The sequence below is a fragment of the Panicum hallii genome, chromosome 3 (genome assembly GCF_002211085.1).
Source record: "Panicum hallii strain FIL2 chromosome 3, PHallii_v3.1, whole genome shotgun sequence".
Classification (NCBI taxonomy): Eukaryota; Viridiplantae; Streptophyta; class Magnoliopsida; order Poales; family Poaceae; genus Panicum; species Panicum hallii.
Window position 1 is genome coordinate 52255242 of NC_038044.1, and position 16399 is coordinate 52271640.

A 16399-nucleotide genomic window follows, 5' to 3' on the forward strand; every position below is an offset into this window, starting at 1 on the left:
TATGGGCAACGGCTTGGCCTAACCCCACTAGTTAGTCTGATAGCCATCGGAGAGCTGGGAGCAACGGGTGATCAAGGGGACGGGATAAGCTCTGTGTGACTTATGCCCCGATTAAACCTCAGTGACAGGTCGAATGACCCCTAGATAGAACCCGTGGTGGCTAGTCAGGTCTAGCTAAGGTGGGTAAGGGCTTCGATGGGATCTGCACCGGCACTAAGGTGTTCGTGATGTGGTACCCCGCCTGTGGGCAAAGTTGCACACCTCTGCAGAGTTAAAAATCTATTCGAATAGCCGTGCCCACGGTATTGGGCAAGTTTACGGTGTGGTCACATAACTAGTGTTTCTTCTTGGGAAGGGTTGAACTGGTGTGAGTTGTTTGGAAAGTATTCGGCAATGGTGCCGTGTGCTACGACGGACGGGGAGTCCGGTAGCGGATGGAAACTGGGATCCGTGTGGATCAACATCGTGAGTTCTTAGACACTCGAAAACTTGTTTTTGAAAAACGAACCCTTACATATAATTGTGTTTCCGCAAAAGAACCGTAACTTTATCCTTGGATTATCCTGTGCATTTAATCCTGTTATAACCCCCCCCCCCCCGTGGGTGTGATTGGACTTGCTGAGTACGTTTGTACTCACCCCGTTCTTACGTTACAGTGGAGGATCCCGACTATATCCCGAGAACGACGAGTAGGGTCCCGTCCTGCACCCAGTCTTGCCTGTGGGTGAGGTCACCGTTGGAGCTCCGCATGGCGCAAGACTCTGATGATCCCCTGTTTGTAGTTAGTGTAGTAGTATGGGTTTTTGTTGTAATCCTCGCGATAGTGGCGCTTCACTGCCCATTACCGCGAAGAGTTGTACGGTGATGTACCATCTGATGTAATAAAAGTGTTATCAGCCTCCTGGGACTGATAAAGTGACACTTTTAAGTCTTCCCTGATGGGGGGGGCGCTTCAAAACTTGAAACTTGTTTCTATGTAGGCGTTTTTTGAGAGTTCATTAGTAGCTGTCGGTGTTTAACCGGCTGCCCACCGTGGGATATACCCAAGGTGGTAAGTTTTGGGTTAAGGGACGCCGAGATCAGGAACTCGAAGGTGTAAGGAACACAAAGCTTAGACAGGTTCAGGCCGCAAGAAGCGTAACACCCTACGTCCTGTATGGTGGTTTGTATTGCCTTCGATGTAGAATGACCTAGTGATCTTCTGTTTTGAGAGGGGTCCCTGACCTCCCTTATATACCCGAGAGGCCAGAGTTACAAAGATGCTAACCAACCTCCGCTGAGGGATCATACCAGAACATATCTTCGAGTAGATCCCCTCCGTGTTGGTTAGCTCTATCTCCTATTTAAACGAGATAAACAAGAGATAAACAAAATGAATAAGAGATAAGACGGACTTAATCTCTTAGACCTCTTTAAACTACGTTATGTGCCCAGCCCGGTGGCCCCGGGTCTGACAAGCCCCTGAGCTCTTCGTAGCTGAGTACTGCAGGCTTATTGAGTACTTTCGAAGCAGTCTTCGACTTCTTCTGAAGCTTCATCTTTAAAACCTTCTTCGAGTACATGCCTGGCTGCATCGAAGCTATGAGGTGCTCATGCCCCGAATTTTATTTCTACTATGGTGTGCGATTGAAAAAATCGCACTCCATACGGAGTAGCCCCCGAGCCTTAGGTTGAATCAGGGAATCAGGCTAAGGGTCCCATTAATCTGCAATCCTGCTTATCCTTCAAAAAATGTGAAAATAAGTAGTCGATGCCACGTATCCCGCAGCCCCCGAGCCTTGAATCCAAATCCCACAAAATTTGGAGATAAGGATCCAACAACCATGGCATGCAGACAAAAAATGACAACTTGCGAAATTACCAAAATGATGGTCCAGATGATGGGTATTAGATTATAAATTCAAAAACCCCTTTTTTCGGGCTAACAAACCTTGAAAAAATGGTTAATCAAATATTTAATCCAAACAATCCACCAAACGACCCCTCGACTTCGGAATATTCTCGGAAGTGACTCCTGAATTTCGAAACAGTAACTTTTCCCCACCCCGCTGGTTATTTAACCCCGCGACAACAGTAGGAAAAAACCGCGCTTTCAATTCGCATTCCGCCAAAAGCCACCAAAATCCCCAATCTGAGCCAAGCGCCGCTGCCATCCCCCCGAGGAGATCCTCCCGCTCCAACCTCCCCGCCACTCTCCCCGCAGCCCCCGAGCATCTCGTGGCCAGCGTATCGGAGATGGCGCCCAAGAAAGCAGAGATCGAAGAGAAGAAGATGGAGGAGGCGCAGCCTTCAACCGCAGAGTGGTCACACAGTAAGTGCTCCCTCAACTACCTTAAGAACCTAGTTTCCGAGGGGTTGCTGCAAGAAAAGACCCTTGTCAATTGGCGCCCCTCTTACCGTGAACCTTTTCCCATGGAAAATGTTGACGAAATCGTCACATTTCTCCATTTTGCCGAACGGGGATTGGCCCTCCCCTCTTGTTCCTTCTTTCGAGGCCTTCTGTATTACTACGGGCTTGAACTTCACCATCTCAACCCAAATTCTATTTGCCACATTTCAATTTTCATCTATTACTACGAGGCTTTTCTTGGAATCGAACCCCACTGGGATCTTTTCCGCTTCCTCTTCCGTATCAAACCACAGCCCACCTCCAAGAACCTTTCCGGGATCTTTTCCACTTCCTCTTCCGTATCAAACCACAGCCCACCTCCAAGAACCTTTCCGTTGTAGGGGGCGCCGGCATCCAACTGCGTCAGCGGGCCGGTGACAAATACCTCACATACAAATTCCCCTCCAACCTTCCTGGATGGAAAAACCATTGGTTTTACATCGAAAACCATGCTCCCCATCTGCCAACGAAGTCGAACAGACCACCTGTAATCAGGGGAGAATGGAACCTTGAACCCTCCGGCGGGGAGATGGACCAAGTCAAAGAGCTGCTGGGCGTCATTGAGGCACAGAAGAAGGAGGGAGTGACCGGCGCCTCCGTCATGTTCGCACTTTACAAACGTCGCGTCCAACCCATCCAGCAGCGACATCGCCTGGGATTCGAGTACACAGGACCCGCTGATCCTTCTCGCATGTGCGCAGAGGATTTGCCGGATGAAGTCGCGCTGCAGCGAGTTCAGCGGGTGCTGCTAGACATGGACGCCGTGCCATACGTGCCCACATTGTTTTCCGCACGGAATCCGCCCAAACCAGTAAGTATTCGACTTCTTTTTGCTGAAGATAACCGCTTTTGCTTCGTTACGTAACCGAAGAACTCTCTGCAGGGACACACGGAGGTGTACCGCAGCTACCCGCCGCGACCTGACGTCCCCCGACCGGACCACCTCCTCCCCTCTGCTGCCGCTAAAGCCAAGAGTGCTCGCCTTGCTGCAGCTCAAGGCAGCAGCGAGTCCACCGAAGGCGTGAGCTCACAGGCTGGAGAAGGAACAGAAGGAGAAACGCGCCGGGACAACTCCTCCGAACAGAGCGTGGAGTTGACCGGCGCTTTGCCGCCGGTGCCGCAAGGCCATCGACTGGTGCGCAAGCGCAAGGCGCAGGAACTCGAGTCCACCGGGTAAGAGCCTACTTGTTTGTTGTAATGTGTTACCTTGATGCTGAGTTGTACGTATAACATCCACCTATAGTCCTTCCGCATCCTCCGCCCGGGCCAAGCCCGAAGGAGAAAGGGCGAGCCCGGCGACTGCCGCCGCTGTCACCATCGCCGTGGCGGGGACCGCGCCACAAGCCGGTGAAACCCCGCCGCCGGCAAGGGAGACGCCGCGTCAGGCCGTGCGGATGAAGAGAGCCATTAAGAAAAAATCTGTACTGTAAGTCTGCCTCTTGTTGCACTGCAAATGATTTGATCTTTCGGCTTATGTGTTGACTAACTTCGACTTTATTAGTGCTGCAAGTGCCGCGGACCTCTAGCTGACGCCAACTTCGACTGCCCCAGCCCCCGGGTCTTCGACCCGGGAGGAATCATCAAGTGCTGGGCCAGTCGCCGCTGTGTTAGCCCCCGAGGCATCGGCCCTCGAAGGGTCGACGCCCACGGAGCCAGCCCCCGGGGCCGACACCGCGCTGCCCGACCTGCCGCCTCCCGAGCTCCAACAAGTCGAGGCCGGGGCCGGTGGCAAGAAATAGGTCGAGGCCCCTGACGCCGCTCCAACAGATGGCGCAGGTGAGTGTCTGACCGCCCCGGCTAGCTACCGGGATCCGCATGCTGTATGCTGAGAGCACTTGTGATTGCAGGTGCCCAGCAGCTGACTACTGAAGAAGCCGTGGGAACCTCCGGGAGACCCGATGAGCTACTGCTGGCCGGATCGGGTAGTCAGGAAGCCGTTGCCACCGACCTGACAGACGACCTGCTACTGACGGATGACAATGTCGATATCCTCAAGAAGGCGTATGACTTTACCATGGTAAGTCCTGAGAGCATTTTCTGACAGTGGCTAAGTCGAGTTGCTAATCTGGCTTTTCCCTTTTTATGTAGAGTGTGATCGCCTGCTCCCGGAAGCAGGCAGAAGAATTGAAGACCCTTGCCCGCGACCGCAAGGAACTCGATGCCCTGAGGAAGCGCCTTGACGACGAGAAGATGGAGAATGTACATCTTGAGAAAGTCAACGCCGAGCTCCAGCAACAATTCGAGGAACAGAAGAAGGAGCTCGAGGCGCATAAGGAGCAGCTCAGGGAGCAAAAGAAGGCGCACCAAGGTAAACCGTTGCCTCCCTCGGGTATTTTGCTCTGTATGACTCACCCTAGGTTCTGAAAAGCTTTCCACCATAGAGCTTAGGAGAAATTTAATCAGTAAAGAAGAGCTACTTACTGACGTGAAGAACCTGCTCTATCGCTGTACAGATGACGTCGAGAGGCTGCAGAAGGTGATCGGTGACACTGAGCAACAGTTCGTCGATAGCCTTCAGCGAATCAAGACGCTGGGCGAAGAACTCGAGAGCATCAGGGGGCCGCCCGGAAGCTGGTGGACATGGTGGACCCACCAGAAGAAGGCGAAGCGAACCCCCAGCCCCTGCTAGAGCGTCTCCGTGAGGCCCCGAAGAAAGTGATGAAGTTCCTTTTCGAGGCACCTGTCACGTGCGTCAACAATGCCCTCGCAATCGTGAAGTCCTTCTTGCCGAGCGCGAAGCTGGAGATATTTGCTCAAGGCATGGTGGCGGACTGCACCGAGGAGCAATTCGACAGATGCCTCCTAGAGGCCCAACCTGTATCAGAACACATAGTTCAAAGTGTAATGCAGGATTAGGGTACTGAAAACAAGTATTCACTCCCTTGTATATATGGTTTCCTTTGATGTCTCTACTTGTGTATGTGCCTGTGCTGAATTGATATCCAAGCTTACAAGGCGTAAGTAGTAGATGCTACCCTGGATGCAACGACCCTGAAGGTAGCCGTAGCTCCTGTAGAAACTTATCTAACAAGTTGTCCACAACCCGAACTCGTGGGTCTAAAACTGTTAGAAAAGAACGCGAGCATCATCACACAATTGCCAGGTTTTAAGGCAAAACTACTCCGAGTGCATTGACTCTGGACGTAGTCAGGGTCGCTCCTTATATGGGCGTGCTCCGCAAGTTAAGTGGGATCCGGACGGACAGATCGGACTTGTTGGGAGCAAATGCGGGCATCGCCGCTGTTGTGCCGTGCTCTTGGCAGAACCGAGACTACTCTGGTACACAGGATGTAGTCGAGGTAGCTCCTTATATGAGCTTATCCAACAACCTGGGTATGAACCAGTCGAACGGATCGATTGTGTTGGGAAAATGTGACTGCTGTCGCGTGCGACCATCCAGGGTCGCGGCGAAAACTGACATGGAGCAGATTTGATCGGGGCGGAGGTTTCCGTCGAGAGATGAAGTCGATAAGTTATGAATGTGGCCATAACCTTCGTATCATTCACGACAAGTAGTCGATGCACACAAATGTTTTCACGTGACAACGGCCATCGTGCGCCTGTGAAGGAGAGTATAACCCGAACATTGTGGCATACAGCCTCCAAATTGTTTCGAGGAAAAGAGATCTTCCACGCCCCCGGGGATTGGGACATCACCGGGCATTTTCTTATGGGTAGAACTTGCGCATGTTCTGAATGTTCCAGGAATTCGGGATGTCATACCCCTCGGGACATTGTAGTCGATATGACCCTGGTCGGGTGACCTGCTTGACGACCAACGGTCCTTCCCATCTTGAGTTGAGCTTGTGCAAGCCGGATTCGTCCTGAATGCGACGCAAAACCAAATCACCAATGCTGAACGACCGCTCCCTGACGTTGCGATCATGATATCGACGGATCCCCTGCAAGTATCGGGCTGACTGAACGAGAGCGGTGCAGCGGACTTCTTCCACAGAATCGAGCTCTAACTTCCACAGACTTCCACATGATGTCGGCTGGTAAAATAGCCTTAGATCCGTATACGAGGAAGAAAGGCGTTTGCCCTATGGCTTTGGACGGTTGGGTCCGAAGCCCCCAGACGACAAGCGGCAACTCATGTACCCACTTGCCTCCCTTTTTGCTGTTTTCATCATATAATCTCTTCTTGAGACCGTCAATTATCAAGCCGTTCGCCCTTTTGACTTGTCCATTGGCCCTTGGGTGTGCGACTGAGACATATTTAACTTCGATGCAAGCATTCTCGCAGAACTCCCAGAACTGGTTCGCCATGAAGTTTGATCCCAAGTCCGTGATGATGGTGTTGGGGAAGCCGAAACGATGCAAAATATCTGAGATGAAGTCGACGACCCGATCTGGCATGAGCTTGGCTATCGGCTTGTACTCGATCCACTTAGTAAACTTGTCGATAGCCACCAGAACATGGGTGAAACCGCCTGGCGCCATCGTAAAGGGCCCGATCATGTCAAGACTCCAACAGGCAAAAGGCCAGGATGGCGGTATGGTGATGAGGCTGTGAGCTGGAACATGCGTCTGTTTGCCGAAGAATTGACAATTTTGGCACCTGCGCACGAGATCCTCCGCATCGGTCACTGCGGTGGGCCACCAGAAACCGGCCCTGTATGCTTTCCCCACCAGCGTTCTTGAAGCCGCATGGTTGCCGCAGACGCCTTCGTGGATCTCCCGCAGTATGTCGTAACCATCTTCCTTTGTGACGCACTTCATGAGAACTCCTGACCGAGCGCCACGCCGATAGAGCTTGCTGTCGACCAGGACGAAGCCCTTGCTTCTTCATAAGACGCGTGCCGCCTCTGCGCTCTTGGCGTCGATTCCCGCTGGTAGCCGTTGATCTCAAATGAAGTCGATAAAAGCCTCTCGCCAATCCTCTTAGAGCACCATAACCTCTCGATCGGGTTGTTGGGGACCCACGTCGATGGTTACCTGCGGAGAAGACTTGATGGATGGCTGCTTGAGCTCCTGGACGAAGACTCCCGACGGGACCTGGGCGTGCGTGGACCCCAGTTTGGATAGGATATCTGCGGCAACATTGTGCTCCCGCAATACATGATGAACCTCCAGGCCGGAAAAATTGCTTTCCAATTTGCTCATTTCCTGTACATAAGCCTCCATTGTCTCCTTGTTACAGTCTCATTTCTTGTTGACCTGATGAACAAAAAGAAGAGAGTCGCCATATACAAGTAGGCACTTGATCCCTAGTGATATCGCCAAATGAAGACCGTGAAGCAAGGCTTCATACTCGGCTTCATTGTTGGATACCGCCCACAGGATCTGAAGGACATATTTCAATTGTTCACCTCGTGGAGAAATAAGCAGAACACCGGCGCCGCCGCCGTCGAGCTTGAGGGACCCATCAAAATACATGGTCCAGTGCTCTGTCTTGTCCACTGGGGTTGGGACTTGATTCTCCCTCCATTCAGCCATGAAGTCGACTAGAGCCTGTGACTTGATTGCAGTGCGTGGCTTGAAGTCGATTGACAAAGCCTCCAGTTCCACTGCCCACTTGGATATGCGCCCCGTGGTATCTTGATTATGAAGAATATCCGCCAGCGGGAAGTCCGTGATCACAGTGATCTTGTACTCGTCGAAGAAATGGCGTAGCTTTCTTGATGTGATTAAGATTGCATACAAGAGCTTTTGAACTGCTGGATACCGTACCTTAGATTCGGAGAGGACTTCGCTGACGAAGTAGACAAGCCTCTGCACTCCAAACGCATGGCCTTCCTCGCCTCGCTCGACTGCAATAGCACTGCTGACAACATGAGATGTTGCCGCGATGTAAAGTAGTAGATCCTCCCCTGGCAACGGTGCTGTAAGGATCGGAGGTGACTGAAGATAATGTTTCAGATCCTGCAAGGCCCGCTCAGCCTCCTCCGTCCATTGGAACTTATCCTGGCGTTTCAGGAGCTTGAAGAAAGGTAGTCCTCTCTCCCCGAGTCGGGAGATGAACCTGTTCAGGGCCGCCATAAAACCTGTTAACTTCTGCACATCCTTGATTGTGGCCGGAGCCTCCATATCAGTGATGGCCGTGATCTTTACAGGATTGGCTTCAATGCCCCGGTTGCTAACGATGAACCCGAGCAATTTCCCTGAAGGCACTCCAAAGACGCACTTGGTGGGATTGAGTTTCCACCGGAATCTGCGCAGACTGCTGAATGTTTCCTCCAAATCTGCAATTAAGTCGCTGGATGCCCTGGTCTTGATGACGATGTCATCCACATAAGCCTCAACATTCCGGTGCAGCTGATCCGCGAAACACATCTGGATCGCACGCTGATAGGTTGCTCCTGCATTCTTCAACCCAAAGGACATTGTTTTGTAGGCGTAAGTCCCGTACGGGGTGATGAAAGCAGTCTTGATTTGGTCCTCCTCCTTGAGCGCGATCTGATGATAACCTGAGTTGAGATCGGCCATGCGGATCCCTAAATTGGAACAAGTCCAAACCAGGGGAAGTTGTCGCAACACCAGAAGAAGTCGAGCCCGGAGCAGACTCCATCTCGATCTGTGCTGCGGAAGTACGGAGCGGCAAGTTGTCGAGCTCGTCGACGAACTTGTCGAGGCCGCTGCGAGGATCCGCAGCGAAGGTTTTTGGCCTCATGTCGACGAGGAATCGCCGAAAGTTGCCCGCACCATCTGCGATGCAAACCCACGAGCCAAAAACGAATGTCGTACCCTGACCTGATGAAATTGAAAGATGCCATCGAGCTCACCGGTGGATTTTCGACACGCTCCCTTATCTGGCGCGCTAGCTGTCGGTGTTTAACCGGCTGCCCACCGTGGGATATACCCAAGGTGGTAAGTTTTGGGTTAAGGGACGCCGAGATCAGGAACTCGAAGGTGCAAGGAACATAAAGCTTAGACAGGTTCGGGCAGCAAGAAGCATAACACTCTACGTCCTGTATGGTCGTTTGTATTGCCTTTGATGTAGAATGATCTAGTGATCTTCTGTTTTAAGAGGGGTCCCTGACCTCCCTTATATACCCGAGAGGCCAGAGTTACAAAGATGCTAACCAACCTCTGCTGAGGGATCATACCAGAACATATTTTCGAGTAGATCCCCTCCGTGTTGGTTAGCTCTATCTCCTATTTAAAAGAGATAAATAAGAGATAAACAAAATGAATAAGAGATAAGACGGATTTAATCTCTTAGACCTCTTTAAACTACGTTATGTGCCCAGCTCGGTGACCCCAGGTCTGACAGTAGCTGACTAATTCCTTGTTGCATACGTCCCATTTGGACGCGTGAATTGGTTTCGGTTCTCCTTAGAGTTACTAGGAAACATGCAAAACGGTCACGGAAAGGATCACTTCCAGATCGTGTTTCTGCTTTTTTCTAGTAGGCATTATATATAATCGCCCTACTGATTTTGATTCTTAATTTCCTACTTTCCCCACTAATCTAAAAACGATTCTTCCTTTCGTGTGCTGAATCTTTTTTTTTTGTGCGGAACAGAAACCACGGCACACAAGACGATGCATGGCTAGCGCTAGTGCATCTCTAATAGGTTCGTCTCAAGATAGAAGAAGAGAACGAAAATTTCAGTGGTATTTTTGGAAATGTAGCAATATAAATTTCAGGACTCTCTTGTACACAGAACAGTGAGAGTTCTAAGAAAAAACTTTACGAGCCAAGTGAGTGCAATTAAAAACGAATGCACTTATTCAGCTCAATCAAATAAATAGACAAACCAACTAAAACGATATAGTTATTGCAAACTTGATTCTCACCTAGGTCCTAAGTAGAACATGTATTATTAAATAAGGTCAAGAGCAGTCACAAAATCGATCTATAGAAATATGAGAATAAAATAATATATACAACAACAAAAAATTAGTTAAAAAAACATAGATGACAAAAAGAAATGTCACGATGAGGAAAAAAAAGATCTGACACAAGTACACAGCAGCTGGTCCTCTCTGCGTGCGACTCTCTTGCTCGATCTATGTCATACGTCACACTTGGGAGAAAACAATATGGAAGGAAGGTAGTTTAAAAACAGTAGGGTGAAGCTGCTAATGTGCCTCATGCAACTGGGCCAGCATAAGGTTTTGCAGACTCTCAGCACCCAGAAGATCCAGTAGTTTGACTGACACTCCGGAAAAAAACCCAACCGATTAGCAACTCTTATTAAAAAAGGACCATACAATACAATACAATACAATACAATACATCTGATCACCAATCTCAAAGCCATCGGAAACGTCACGGAGGGAAGGAGGCCCTTTACTTGCATTGACCTGCTGACCCTAACGTCACGAGAGAAATCATCACGAACAAAGGAGCGGCAGAAGAGAAACCAAGTTGTTTCGGGTGGCACAACACTCGAGTGAACACTACTTGAGGGGCGGTAAAAACAGGAACTTTTCACTAGCAGCATAGTTTAGCATGCACGTACGCAAGGCACCATCATCTATCTGCTCGCAGCTTAGCCGCGCGTCTCGGTCGGTCTCGTACTCTACTCTACGCAGTCTTCGTTCCCCGTTTCGCCCGCGGCCGTGCTCGCCGCCCGCCGGCTTTGCGGACCCATCCCTGCGTCCCCTTTTTGCTCGAGTGCTCGTCAATGCAACCAAGTGCGAAGCTGAGCAGGCAGCAGCTAGAGGACAAGGCCCCCGTGCCGCCGTGCTGCGCGCGTGGTCATTGGGGGTGAGTGAATGCGTCTTCTTCTAGCACTGGGAGATGCTACTGCTTCTAGCCTCTCCAAGCCCGATGCAGTGTGAGCATCGAGCCCCCCTGACACTGACAGGCAGGCCGGTGTTCAATGCGCGCGAGGCAGATTGGCAGCGGATGCATGCCCACATTGCCATTGCCAGGGCCATCAATCGGCTGGAGAGAGAGAGAGAGAGAGAGAGCGGTGGTCGTCGCCGATGACCGGTACACGCGACGCGACGCGAGCCGAGCCGCGCGCTGCACTGTGCACTGTGCGCGCGGCATGGCGATGCCTGCGGCTCGCATTCGCTGCGCGCAGCCGCTGGGCCGGCCATCACCGTCACGTCAGCGCAGCTCTGGCTGTTGCGGTCGCAGCGCCGGGGCGGCCGGCCGGCCATTGATGCCCCCACGATCGACGGCGAGCCGAGCTGACCGAGCCACGCATTTCCTCCTCCTCCTCCTCTCCCACGACCACCACGAGAGATGAGGAGAATGGGATGGGCCGCGTTTATTGCCCTGGGCTCGCGCCTGCCCTGCTCCATCTCGTCGCGATTAAAAACCGCTGGTCCACCGCCGGCCCACTGTAGCGGCGCGTGGCGTCCTCCCCTCCTCCTGCCCTGTTGCGCGTCCTGCGACGCCTTTTCGTGTTTGTCCCTGCTGATCACTACTCGTAGACGCCCAATTCCTCTCCCTCCAACAGCAATTACTAGCAGCAGCAGGAGTAAATTGGCCGACTGATCAGCGGACCACCGTCTACCACTGCTCCCCATTTGCGTTTCTGACGCGCGGGCTTCGGCCAACCGTTTTGCTCCTCGGGCCCGTCACGCGCCCGGTGGAGCGGGTAGCGTCCCGATGCGCCCTCTGCCCGGGCCCCACCCGGTCAGTAGTTTATGACCGCTCCTCGTGACGAAGTCAACAGCAACCTGCTTTTTTTTTCTCGGCCACTGCTTTCTTTTCAAAAAACAAAAGATTTATACGAGTACCAGGTTACCAGCACCAAATGTCAACTTTTGCATTGGCAAAATCTTCACCTTTGATTTCAAACCCTTTTTATCTTGGCCCACTCGTCTTGGAGTTGGCTGTGGTACTCACCACCATGCCACTCCAAAATGCAGGTGTCAAGTTAGCACAGGAGTCCAGTCCTACAGCATCAAAAAGTTGTACAGGTATTTCCTCCTCTTTTCAAGAGGATTAGGGATTAGTATTTCTTCTAGTTTTCAAAAAGATTAGTGTTTCTTTTCCTTGCCAAGCAAGCCAGTGAAGCCACTGATCCTAGCCTGGGTAGCTGCGCCGTAGACATTCGTGAGCAAGGGATTCAAATCAATCAGTGCCAAGAGGAAGAGGGTCTGCACGCATGCGTAGGAGGCGACGGCGCATTGTTTAATCGCTTTATTAGCTAGTGCTCCTAGTAGTAATCAGCCCCCACTCATGCCCAAATCATACATGCCACCGGCACCGCCGCAAGGGCACCGGCAGGGCCCCCGCCGGAAAGCCTGCGCCCGCGGCAGCGCCATTGCTGCTGCGCAGAGGCATGCCGGGGCGGTACACGAGGCCCGCACCCACAGGCCACAGGCTTCCATGAATTGCCCGCAGGAGGATAGACCCGAGCCCCCATGCACCCCTCCCTCATAAACGCGTCCCCGTCAAACCCCGTCCCTGCCGCGCCACTGTTTCCTTTCCTCCTTGCCGGTCGCTCGCTGGCGAGCCGAGCCCGAGCGCGGCGGCCCTGCGAGGAGTACTGCCGAAGCCAGCCACCACTGCCTCCCTCCCTCATTCCTTTTTCCCACTCCCTTCTCCTCCAAGCTGGTCTCCAGACCGGAGCAGCTTCTTCCTCCGGTTCCTGATACTATAGATATACGCGCATCCAGCCACTGGCCTTCTCCCACCACCACGGCACCACCGCCACCGCCACCGCCACCGCCATAGCTTCTCTGCTGCTGCTAGCTTAGCATCAGACACCCCAAGCTTTCATCGGCTTCTAGCTACTTCTCGTTTGCCTGCGGCGGCGTGTGCTTGTGAGAGAGACCGGAGCAGAGAAGCCATGGAGCACAAGGCGAGGCGGCGGCACGTGCCGGCGTTCGGGGAGTGGAATTACTACTACTACTCCTCGTCCCCGGAGGAGCCGCAGCTGCCGTACTCCGGCGCCCCCGCGGCGGCGGGGGACTCCGCCTGGTGGTACGCGGCGGCGGAGCCGGAGGCCTGCAGCGACGCCTGGTTCCGGTACTCGCCGCCCCCGCGCAGGCCGCCGGCGCCCAAGAAGGCGCGGAGGCCGGTGACGGCCCCGGCGCCGGCTGAGCAGAAGCTGCCGGCGTGCTGCAACTACAGCAACGGCGCCGGGAACGGGGGCGTACCGGCGACGGAGGCAAGGGCGAGGGCGTCCCGCGCCGTGGCGGCGCCGGCCAAGGGCGCCGCCCGCAGGGTGGTGAGGCCCGTCGACGCCGACCTGTACCGGGTGCCGCCGCCGGACGACACCGCCGTCTCCAGCCGGCCGAGACGGGTGAGCACACAGCGACTGCTAACGAAAGCTCATGTCTTTGTTCAGGACAATCTTCTTTCTTCTTGCAAAACAGTTGCTAGAATTCTCATGCTGTTTTTCTGCTTTGCAGAAGAGGGCGGCGAGGAGCCTCTGGATGGGTTGCTTGGGCGGCTTCAACTGCGTCGCCTGAACCTGAAGAAACACCAATGGCGTCGCCCCGAATGAAAGACGAACACCCAGAGCGATGGCGTATGGAATCAGCTGGAGCGCTGGTTATGATTAAACTAGTAGTAGTAGTAGTAGCTGTGCTCTGTTCTTGTTTGCTTGCCATGCCAGTTGCCAAGAAATGGCATTGATCTTCCGACCTCAACGGGATGCGTGTGCAACTGCGTGTGGGTTGCAGCATCTTTGTCATGGCATGGGGTTTAGGAAAGTGGCAAGTCGCTTGGTAGTAGTCAGTAGTGGTACTGTAACTCGGATGTACTAAGATAGAACCTTCTTGCTTCTCATCAGTCTCGAACCACCTCATACAAGTTTTCTTTGTTTGTCGACTTGTTTCTTGGGTCGTTCTTGTTTTCTTCATGTCGCCATCCGCGCTACCCGGATGTCTCTCTCTGTCATCTCTGTCAAGTCTTTGCTCCTACGAGCCCTGCCTTGCCTCACTCGAATGCAACGTGACACGGCGCTTTGAACACCACCTTTCATGAACGATGATAGATGCTTACCGTACGCGCTTTGGATGAAAGCTTTGATGAACCAACCATCGGTGTCGAGAGAAAGTTGCCCGTACCGCGTAGGGAAAGACCGGGAGCAGAAAGGAGAAGATGGGCCCGTCTGCACGGAGGAGCAGAGCAAAACGTTTCGATTCTGTACTCGCTCGTGTACAAGGGTAGCAAGATGGATCTCAACGCTCAATGCTTCCAGCACATGGCCCCAAAGCTGAGGTCCTTCCTGGCAGGGCAGAGCTGAGCTGAGCTGAGCTCCCTGCTGGGTTTGTCGGAGGGGCGCAGCCGGTACACGTCGGTGGGGAAAGGCTGTTCGGAAAGTAAGGGCAATTTTGGTGCGTGATGAGTTACTAGTAATGGCTGTATCTCGTGATTTCGCAAGGTTTGTCATGGTTCATTGAACGTGGAGGCAATTAAGTGCTGCCCGGGATCCACTACACCAGAAGCCCTAATCTGAGACGCGCCCTAAGCAAAATGCTAGACAAGCAGGGGTCGCGTCCCGCATTACCGCGTCGCAGATTAAAAAATAATCTGAGACGCGCCTCACACACGTCTCAGATTACCAAAATGCAAGACGCGCCTCACTTACGGCGCGTCTCACCTTGGCTTCACACAGGCTTCCCTAGGAGCCAAATGCAAGACGCACTCTAGGCTAGGCGCGTCTCGCATTAGTCAAAGATGAGAGACACGCCTCTCTTACGGCGCGTCTCGCCTTGGATTCAAACAGGCTTCCCTGGGAGCCAAATGCGAGACGTGCTCTAGGCTAGGCGGGTCTCGCATTAGTCACAGATGAGAGACGCGCCTCACTTACGGCGCGTCTCGCCTTGGCTTCACACAGGCGCCCTTGGGAGCCAAATACGAGACGCGCTCTAGACTAGGCGGGTCTCGCATTAGAAGCAGATGAAAGACGCGCCTCACTTACGGCTCGTCTCGCCTTGGCTTCACACAGGCGCTCCTGGGAGCCAAATGAGAGTCGCGCCCTAAGCGAGGCGCGTCTTGCATTAGTCTACCCCCAACAGGGGCCTTTTTTTCCCCAGCTTCATCCTGGAACTAGCCAGGATTTGGCAGCTGCAATCAAATACCTGCAAAAGATTTCAATTCACAGAATTCACCGCAATCATCGCACGCATCCATACAATTCACACATTGCGATACACACAAGCAAAGATAGTATTATATAACACATGTACAATCAATTAGCCTCGTCCAAAACTCAAAACAAGGCTAACCTAACTCAAAACAACAATGATCGATAAGAACAATAGAGTACATGCAAAGCAAGTCTCTCAATCTACCTCAATGTCGCCTGCCGTGCTATGATAAATGGAACTCCCCCTTTGGGTTGATCACCTCCATCGTGAGGAACCCCGCTAGCCTCTCTCGGATATCCTTCACGTTACCAAGCGTCGTATGATTGAAATAATCATCTTCGTCCTTCGAAATATTATTACAAGCAGTTAGAATACAAGATGAAGACAGATATACTTAATTAAAACACGTGAGAATTCTTACCATGAAATCCGGTTCCGCTGCAATTAGAAGCATGTTGTGCCAAACATAGAACCCACATGAGTTACCCGAGGGTTACCGTGTGCACTACATGTCAAAGATAGATAGAAATTAGCATTTTGCGACACTTAGAACCAAGAAAACATCGTAATAGTATAACGATTTAGTTATAGTAGTTACCGTCCACGCGGTGTGATGTGTAAACGCAACTTGACGTTGCTCTTTGTATCCTTCTTCGGCCCTAAGATGCCTGTCAAGAGACCTAAACACAGACATCCGGATGTTATATTAAAAATGATTGTGAAATGGGCAAATGACAAAAAACTAAAGCAAACAACAAACTTACTCGTCAAGGATTCAGATGACTAGAGAATAATCACGTATTTGAGGCTTTCCCGACTCATCTGATGGAATGCTCGAGTCAAGGTAGAAGACTTGCTTGCTCTTGACATTGATGATGAGTGTAACCCAATGGTTGCCTAGGTTGTACGGCACAACAATGTGCTCCTTGTCAGCATGTACTCGCATGCACTTCACCATGTACTCGATAAGAACAATAGAAGACATGGAAAGCAAGTCTCAATCTAGCTCAATGTCGCCTGCCGTGCTATGATAAATGGAACTCCCCCTTTGGGTTG

General features: G+C 52.2%; 1 protein-coding gene across 1 annotated transcript; it reads left to right on the top strand.

The window, feature by feature from the left end:
* Nucleotides 1-12853: 12853 nt before the first annotated feature.
* LOC112887853 (transcription factor Sp5-like) lies at nt 12854-14046 on the top strand. The gene is made up of 2 exons (XM_025954138.1): nt 12854-13548; nt 13658-14046. Exons 1-2 carry the CDS (start codon nt 13093-13095, stop codon nt 13715-13717), a joined length of 516 nt encoding a protein of 171 aa, XP_025809923.1. The 5' UTR covers nt 12854-13092; the 3' UTR covers nt 13718-14046.
* Nucleotides 14047-16399: the final 2353 nt, after the last annotated feature.